Source organism: Trachymyrmex cornetzi, unplaced genomic scaffold, assembly GCF_001594075.2.
Source record: "Trachymyrmex cornetzi isolate Tcor2-1 unplaced genomic scaffold, Tcor1.1 scaffold1002, whole genome shotgun sequence".
Classification (NCBI taxonomy): Eukaryota; Metazoa; Arthropoda; class Insecta; order Hymenoptera; family Formicidae; genus Trachymyrmex; species Trachymyrmex cornetzi.
The window spans coordinates 552,903-561,757 of NW_017295547.1; the positions used below are offsets into that span (position 1 = coordinate 552,903).

Below are 8,855 nucleotides of genomic sequence, written 5' to 3' on the forward strand. Positions count from 1 at the left end.
TGATTAGTAAGAATGTAACAAATATTGTCTCATATTAAGATACCAATTGTTACTTCTTCTTCAAATATTCAACATAAAGTTTAAGGCCATTTTGTACTTTCGGTGATAGCACGTAGTTTATGAAGTTATCAGTATCAGCTTTCTTATTTTTTTTCAACCACTCGATCAAGTTGTTTCGCAACTCTATCTTGGTGGTGGTCCTTGCCAAACCTTTATTTCAATAACAATATATAGTTAATAATGCTGACAAAAGAAATTTTTGATCCGGAGAAAATTAAACCATGGTATTTTTATGTATGTTAATGTTCTAAAACCGAATTCGATATCTAAATTGCTCTATCATATGTCACAAAAATAACTCGATTTTCCAATATTTTTAACTTATAGCTTGCATATTAAAAATCAAGTCATAAATGCTCTAATAAAAATAAATGAAAAATTTAGTTTTCGAAAGATAGAGACATCGAATTTGGTTTCAGAGCGTCAAAATACCTAAGAATATCATTAATCTCTGGACCAAACATTAAATTTTGTTTTGTATACCTGTATCAATGCCTACTAAACAAAACGCTCCAGTATTTTTACCTGATATATTATCATAAGATAATATGTAATTTTTGCACTTTTCGATCGCATCCATTTTATCTTTAGCGAGTTCATCCACGAGTCCAAGCTGTAATGCCTTCTCAGGCTTAAACATCGCTCCTCTAAAATATAACAATTATATCATGTAAAATCTTGTCATGTATGTTATTTTTTAAGCATATTATATATTTATATGTACGCAATATTTTACATACCTTAAAAGCGCCAGCTCAGCTTGTCGATAGCCAATTAACGAGGCATATAAATCCCTGAACCATTTTGGAGCAACCATACCCAATTGTGTTTCATTTAAGCCTATAGTATGCTTGCCTTCAACCAGGACTCTATATTCCGTAGACATTGCCAACAGGCAGCCTCCGGCAGGACTAGAGCCCTTCATAGAAAGGAATGTTGTAATAAATGTTACAGATATATGGTAGTAAAGTAATACTTAAAAGACTATACATTGATAGCAGCAGCAATCGGTATAGTCAAACTGTAAACAGTCAACCAAGTATCTTGTAACGTTTGCCAAAAATCAATAAGTTTCTCTTTATCATTAAACAATTCCATTATGTCTAATCCTGCTGAGAATACAGTTGGCAAGGACGACGTTAATATAACGCCTTTAATGCGACTGTTTTGGGCCTCCAATAAAAATGTCTTTAGTTCACTTAATAATTCTGTATTCATGCTGTTAACAGGTTTTTTTGCCATAGATATAATTTCGATACCTAGTCAATAAAATAAAGTTTGAAAGGAAAAAGTCATGTATTAAGCATCGATGGAAATAGCAGTATTACCTGTGTTATTGTCTTGTGTAATTTCAATAAATTTTGGACTTGTAGCATAAAATCTTTTGAGGCATATTTGTCCTCCAGCGATTAGAGCCTTTAAAATAGTCATTATGACTAACGGTTAGTCTTGCTCTTCTTTGCAGTAATCGAGTAATGAGTGCGGTTGATGAATTCTGTAATGAATAAAAGGTAATTATTTAGAGGCGTGTTCCTATTTCCATCTGGGTGCTCTTCGGGTATCATGTCATCTTTATTTAATGTTTGTTGACACCCGGAGGACCCCCAGGTGGGAATCCGAACATGACTCGGTATAGTTGAATAACTTTGATATTGTGTATCATAAAGTTATATATATATATATGTTCATTCGACACATTTTTGCATAAAATAATCGAATTTGACAGAAAAAGCAAAAGAAAGTTTAAACTGCCTCGCGAATTAAAATATTGTTAAAATTGATCGTGTTCAAGGTAATGATCATATAACTTTTTCTTTAGAGCATGAAAAGTCAAAATTTTTGTGTATGATGTATGTATGTATGTACATATACAGAATGTTTGTTTTGTAACTGTTGGAAGTTTCCTCCTTCGTGCTGATTGGATTATTACTTTTTGATTTAGAGGAATTGTCCTATGTCAGCGAAGATAATTTCTAATAATTGTAAAAAGGTTTGTTCGCATCGCATACTCTTAAGGTTTTGTTTACACCGAGCTTTTAATACGCGTACTAACCAGTAACTTTCTATTAAATTATATTAATTTCGACAATATTTAATTTAAAGAATGATGTATTAAATTGGTATAATATGCATCAAAATAATCAATTAAATACATATATCATGTATATGTTTACTTGTATCGTCGAAATTAAGATAATTTAATAAAAAATTACTAGTTAATACCCGCATCACACACAAGTGCATGATGTAAACTAGGCAAATATGCTCCTACCAGAGAGAAACTTGAGAAAGAATATGAGGGCCTTTTTCCTGTAACCGCAAAGTGCTCCCGAGCATTACTGCCCTCTAAAGAAGTGAATGTGAACTACACAACAATATCCATTTTTTTGCGATGCTCCTGATGAAAATAAATCGCTAAAATGACCAAAATCTATCAAATTAATAAAGATTCAGGTTTCTCTCTGCCTGTATTTATGGGGTGATCCCGATTGAGACCACGGCTCGATTGGACACTACCAATCACAGCGACCGGTGCTTAGGCTGGAATCAGACTATGCATTGAAGATTAAGATTGAAGATTAAAGATTAAAATTTCACCAATAAGAACAAAGAAATTCTGGCTCTTTTTGTTCTAATTGGTGAAACTTCAATCTTTCAATCTTCTCTCTCTCTCTCTCTCTCTCTCTCTCTCAATCTCATTCTTCAATGCGTAGTCCGATTCCGGCCTTAGGAGCTTTGTAGTCTCAAGCGCTGTGAGTGGTTCGTGTCCAATTGAGTCGTGTCCAACTGGGTGCCACCCCATCTTAGGGCATTACTTAAAGTGGTTTTAAAATTTATTTATTCGCTCTTTGCTTTGTGGCATCTCTGGCACTTGTTCATCCTATATTACTTGCGCGGTTCTTTTAAACGTAATTAGTAATTATTCGTGTGGGGTATTTTTGATATTCCAACATTTATGTCTCAATCTTCATTATTATTTTAAATGATTCATACTTAAATAAAGGTTGATAATATTCTCTCTATACATCCTTTATATAAAGATATACATGCAAATTTTCTTAATATTGCGAAACAATTTAATCGTGTATACCTCCCTATTATTGAATATATTGTGCATATGAATTTAATTTAATGCAGTGCGTACGAAGATACTTTCGGAATGTACACACTTTATACAAATTCGAATCTTTCGAAAAATTGAAAATACTATGAGGATATAATAGAGTATTATATTTATTAAAAATTATATTGGTGGTTTAATAATATTGTTTGATCAATTTTAAAATCGAATAGAGGGAGGTCGCCAATAGCGACAGCACTTTGTTTTTAGATAATATTTCTTAAACAAAAGGTAAAAATAAAACTTTAAATACATAAATACAAACTGAAAATTATCTTCTATCAGATAATATAATAAGTTTTTATAATATAATTTGTAATTTTGCAATAATTAATTTTTTCATAAGATAAGCAAAAATGAGCGTCTGACAAAATGGTCTGTAACTCGTTATGCAATCGTTATGAACACAGATCGGTATTCATAGACCGTTCTTAATAATTCCATAAAATAAAAACGTAATACATACTATATGTTAAATTTAGCACTATAGTCCGATTTTAGGATTTTTCCCACACTTTATCCAAAGAATATCCTGGGAATAAATTTTAGGATATAAAGGATGTCCTTAGAACATGTTTTAAAGGTCTGCTCTGTATGAGTTTTATATAATATACTCTTAAATAAAAATTTAAAAAGTTTTTAAATTCTTTTTTTAAATTTTTGTCATTTAAATTAATTCTTTTCGCTTTTGAAGCATAGTTATCAGAGACTATACAAGATAATTTGAAATTCTTATATGTATAAGGTTTTTGGATTACATACATAAGAAACGTAATTATTTTTTAACAAACTGTCTTTATTTATCTTTTTAACAAACTTTATCCGCATGCTCTAAACATGCGATTGTTTCGAAAACACGAATTAACCTCTCTCACTTAAGGTGCCTCCAAACGATATGGACAATGTATGCCAGATTGTCAAATATTACACACATACAGACACAAAAATGTATAATTATCCATGAATGTAGAATTTAGTGAATGTGTGTAAAGTTGGCTTATGTTGGCCAAATCATCTGGAAGCACTTTTATAATGAACTCGTTTTAACGCTAGGTTTGTTCGTGTTGCTTGCACTTTTTGCATTCAAAATCTTCATTTTCTCTCTCTCCAATACCTGAATGTACATATATTTATCTCGTTTTAAGTGCAAAAATTTTTGAGCGTTTCTCAAGCAGCATGAACAAATCTGGTGCTATATACATAATTACACTTTGAAAACGTTTCTTTATGATTTCTCTTTCTTTTTTGGTACATTATGGCTTTCAAACGCGCGATTACAACTTTATTAAAAATCAAATAAACTGAAATTGAGGATCTTAGAAAAGTCTAGAAATTCAAAAACTGTTGATTCAACCAGCACATATGGATATTATAACGAGGTGATGCCATATTTTCTTGCTGATAGAGAAAAATGGAAATTTTCTAATAAAATCCTCGCTTAGTAGATTGTGTCTTGCAGCAAGTTCATAAAATTAAGAAAGTTATTTTTCATGTAGAGAAATTTTTGAATCGCTCTTATTTTGACGAATAGCGAAAGTTGAAACGCACCCAGACGGAAACTTTTACGAAAAACTACATAGATTAAGACAAGATCTTAGAAATTATTAGTTTTTCATAGATATTCGTAGTAGGACATAGAGCGGCGTTGTTTGTTTGAAGATTGAAAAATTGAAGATTAGAAGTCTTCTGCCCTCAAACAATGCCACTCTACGTCCCACTACGAATATCTACGAAAAATTAAGAATTCTAAGATCTTGTCCTGATCTATGTAGTTTTTCTGTACTTCTTCGTAAAAATGTGTTTTTCCACCAGGAAAACTTAACATTTTTCGAAATCTTCGATTCTTTTTTTGAAATCGTTGAAGTTATTAGAACACGTTCTAATAAGAGATTTATTCGAGCCTAGATGGCGGAAATCGAAGTACCGGTCAACTTTCTCGAATCAAAATCAATTTTCGAAAAGCGGAAAAGGAGGCGAAACAAGTATCAAAATAGAATCATTTATTGCAATTTTACTAACTTTCGGTATAAAGATCTAGAGTACAAGGTAGTTGCCCGTAGGATATATTATAGGCATGTGTAGCCAAGACACAAATTTTCAATGAAAAGGTACTCTAATGCATCACAGTTTTTCACGACATATGCAGTCTGCAGCTATGTCATCTCCGTTGTCGCACACGCGCGTACACGTATATATACATGACGTATATATGTACCGATAATCTCGATCCGGCACAACTCGCCGGTTTGCGTAAAGGAGCACGGCAGTGTCTCACGCCATGTATTTAGTATTTAGTATTTCTGTCTTAGCACCGAGACACTACCGTGTCCAGATACATTACATATATATGCATACGAGATCCCTAATTTTAATTATTGATACAGTGCTTGTGTGCGGGCAGAGCGGATCGAACTGACTCGAAAAGTCTTGTACTGGTTTGCAATTTTCAAAATAGTCAACGAGAAATTAATTACTAGTAATCGCTAATTTAGTCTTGTATACTATTTTAATTTTAAATACATTTTTTTCTGTGCTGTTAGAAGATTTCGTTTCAATAAGAAAGACGGAGGATAATCATAGTTCAGAGCGGGTTCAGGACCACGCGCCGCTCGTGCGTAGCTATTGCCACTTGTAGTAAACTCCTCGCGCACGTAGCCTGAGTGACTGCTAGGTTGGCCGTTCCTCACCACGCGCTTATATTTAACGGTAAGCCGAACCTATTCGCCGATTTTTAGTAAATAATTTCTCGTTAACTGTTGCGAAAATTGAAAAATAGTATAGAACTTTTCAACTTAGTTTATTCCGTTCTATTTGCATACGAGTGCTGCGTCAATAATTAGGGAATACCCTGTATATTCATTCGGATTAATCATATGATCATTAACATGTACGAGTACTTTAAAGATATCGCGTATAGCAAAGTGCTTAGGCCAGCCGACATGTAAAGAATCCGAGAAGCGAAATTTGGTCATCACTCTGGCAATGATGATAATAACGCGACGAAGTTTGACGGCAGTGGAAAAAAACGGCTCATAGATCTGCGAATGGTATGACATCTCAGAGATATGACACCAGTCGAATATTCTCCCTTTTGTATCATTGCACACGCTGCAACTACAATAGCATCACTTTATTACTCTTTTTTTTCTAGATGTATAGAGATGGTTGCTGCCTAGAGCTTAAACGATCATACGAATTTTGATTCTGATAAGATAAACAGGGAAAAACCTGAAGAAGTGTCTTAGACTTATAATTAGAAAAGGCTCCTTCTGCGAAGTTAGTTGGACGTCTTTTAGAGTTTCGCGTTAAGCGGGAACTATTGTTTTAAAAAGGCTTGATTTTAGTTAACAATTGACTTTCAAGTGCGCTTTTGCGCTACATATTCAAGTACTATTCGAAAATATTCATATGTAAAACATATCAATGTTAGTCAAGTTCTAGGCAGCCCCTTCGAGTCTCTTCAATTAAAAGAAAGTTAATGTACAACTGCCTTGAAAGCATTAAAACAGAATGTAATGATGGATTATGTGCTATGTATCAGTGCATTTGTTTCACTTCTAACAATTGCGGATAATTTTCCACGATGTTCAATAATATTCCATCGATGTATGTTCTTAATTGCGAGTTCACTTCTTGCTGCTCCTTTAGGGCTTGTTTTAACTGTAATATAAATATAAGAATTAATTATGCCGTTCTGAAAGTAAAATTTCGAATTAAGCTTTAATACGTACTTCAGCCATCGTGCACGGTTCACTGAGCTCTCCTTTGCCATCTATCTGTAAGGCGATGAGAAAAAGAAGTTGATGTTAATATAAATTGTTAATATCCATTCGTTACGGTTAATAGATTCGATATATCTAAAAAAATACCTGATCTGGATTCATGCCGGCTAACAATTCCACAGCAAGACTAGGACCCTTTTCAGCGTTATTATTACAAGGATTCAGCATTATAAGTTCACGACCTGCCTGCAACGCCGCAGCAGCTTGCAGTTCGTCTCGAGATTCTTCCAAGCCTACAAATCGATGAATGTAATATTATTATATAGAACAAAATTTATCTTAACGAATCAATTTAAATACGCTCGAAATGCAGTTTTTTTCATGATAGAAATGCTTAAGGAGCGAACGACTTCCGAAAGCTCACAATATCCAATTAATATAGTTCCGTAGTGCAACAATAAACGTACTTTTATTGCGAGCTTGAAGTTGAACCACCTGCTGCACCAGTTCTTCAAGCCTCTGCTGATCCTCGTTCCGTAACGAAAGTTCTTCTCTCATAACATCAAGCATATGATGAGCCTCGTTAGCTCGGCTTATCGCATGACGTTCACTTTCGCGCGCGGCGTCCGCTTCCCTTCTGGCCTCCCGGAGATCATTCTCGAGCTGCGCTTTATCCGTCCTCGCTGTCTCGAGCTGTTCGCGTACTCGCGCAATCTCCTCCCGCAAACTGGAATTGTCCAGCTCCGCTGCCTGCAGCTTGATGTCACAGTTTTCCAGTTGCAACTGACGTTCACGTTCCAAGCGAGATGCCCATTCCCGATGTCTTCGTTGTTCAGCCTGTAAAAAGTGGAAACATTTTTTTAAAATAAAGTATAATCATTTTTAGCGATATATTAAAAAAGATTTATAACTTCATCTTATCATATAGACTCTATACTATAGAGAATCCTCGAAGGGTATAGAAACAAAAATTATGCTCTTTAATTGTTTTCGATATCGAATTTAAAATGCAAAATATCTTATAAAAATGAAAAAAACATGATTTTATTGTATAAAATTATATACGTGTTACATATATGCATATATATATAATGTATGTATTTAAAGAATACATAATATATAATGTACGTATTTAAAGAAGGTGTACATTTATAATGAACTTTACAAATTATAAATATTTCTTTTTTTATATTAGATTGTGTTTAATTACGAATAATTTTAGCCGATTTATATCGAGTTACTTACTTGAAGCCTCTCTTCGGCTCTCGTTTCTGCATCTTTGGCCGCTTCCTCGAGCATCAATATTCGCGCGTGTAGTGTTGCATTTTCTTGTTTCGCTCGAGTGTACCTTTCCTCACCGACTGACTTAGTGTCCGCTAAAGCATCCATTTGCTCTTGGATCATTTGAACCTGTGGCATTTAAAAGGAGTTTGATGTTTCACATGAAACACACCACCTTCACGTTCATTTCATAGACTTTCTAGAGTGAGTCGTTCCTAATAGTGATATAAAGTAATCTTAATGACGTTAAACACGTTATTTCATCTTTTTACATCCAAAAAACAATAAACTCTATTACGCGGAAAATTTTACGAAGATATTACAAGTTTATATTTTATAAATTTTGCTACCATTTAGATTTTAGATAGGTTTTAGATAAGTTTCAGAGATTTTCGTTTAAAAAATCATTTGAAAGAGAATTTAAGGGAAAATTTTTAAGGGATATTGCTATGTCCTATGGCACAAGAAATTTAAGAAAAATGAAAAAATGTAAGAATTTTCTGGAGGTTGAATTAAAAATAGAATGTTCTTTCTTAGAGATAATGTATCCTTTTTTAAGAATATACAAAAGTAAACTTATATCTACAAGATTTTTCGCTATTCATATAAGAAACGAGAGAGAGAGAGAGAGAGAGAGAGAGAGAGAGAGAGAGAGAGAGAGAGAGAGAGAG

General features: G+C 33.5%; 2 protein-coding genes across 6 annotated transcripts in view; both read right to left on the reverse strand.

Moving 5' to 3' along the window:
• On the reverse strand, positions 1 to 2,262 carry LOC108770822 (enoyl-CoA delta isomerase 1, mitochondrial). 5 transcript variants are annotated; one of them, XM_018522564.1, is made up of 6 exons: positions 2,235 to 2,262; positions 1,389 to 1,555; positions 1,051 to 1,319; positions 801 to 979; positions 586 to 707; positions 1 to 210 (listed from the first exon to the last, which is right to left on the reverse strand). In XM_018522564.1, exons 2-6 carry the CDS (start codon positions 1,489 to 1,491, stop codon positions 50 to 52), a joined length of 834 nt encoding a protein of 277 aa, XP_018378066.1. In that variant the 5' UTR covers positions 1,492 to 1,555; positions 2,235 to 2,262; the 3' UTR covers positions 1 to 49. The 5 variants fall into 5 exon arrangements, with proteins under 5 accessions (XP_018378066.1, XP_018378081.1, XP_018378051.1 ...); XM_018522579.1 differs by lacking the exon at positions 2,235 to 2,262 and adding an exon at positions 2,114 to 2,133; XM_018522549.1 differs by lacking the exon at positions 2,235 to 2,262 and adding an exon at positions 1,991 to 2,084.
• Positions 2,263 to 5,682: 3,420 nt separating this feature from the next.
• nuf (rab11 family-interacting protein nuf) overlaps positions 5,683 to 8,855 on the reverse strand; it is a 20,184-nt gene continuing 17,011 nt past the window's right edge. The window contains exons 5-9 of the mRNA XM_018522507.1: positions 8,149 to 8,313; positions 7,371 to 7,740; positions 7,051 to 7,196; positions 6,913 to 6,957; positions 5,683 to 6,841 (exon numbers count right to left, since the gene is read on the reverse strand). Of these exons, the coding sequence (XP_018378009.1) occupies positions 6,719 to 6,841; positions 6,913 to 6,957; positions 7,051 to 7,196; positions 7,371 to 7,740; positions 8,149 to 8,313 (849 nt within the window). The 3' untranslated portion in view covers positions 5,683 to 6,718. The remainder of the gene's footprint in view (positions 6,842 to 6,912; positions 6,958 to 7,050; positions 7,197 to 7,370; positions 7,741 to 8,148; positions 8,314 to 8,855) is intronic.

Excerpts from the sequence above, each read along its gene's own strand:
- LOC108770822 (XM_018522564.1), bottom strand. The coding sequence starts at position 1,491 with ATGACTATTTTAAAGGCTCTAATCGCTGGAGGACAAATATGCCTCAAA. Across the intron at positions 1,320-1,388 it reads TACACAAGACAATAACACAG|GTATCGAAATTATATCTATG; the intron begins GTAATACTGCTA and ends TTTATTGACTAG. Across the intron at positions 708-800 it reads GCTGAGCTGGCGCTTTTAAG|AGGAGCGATGTTTAAGCCTG; the intron begins GTATGTAAAATA and ends GTTATATTTTAG.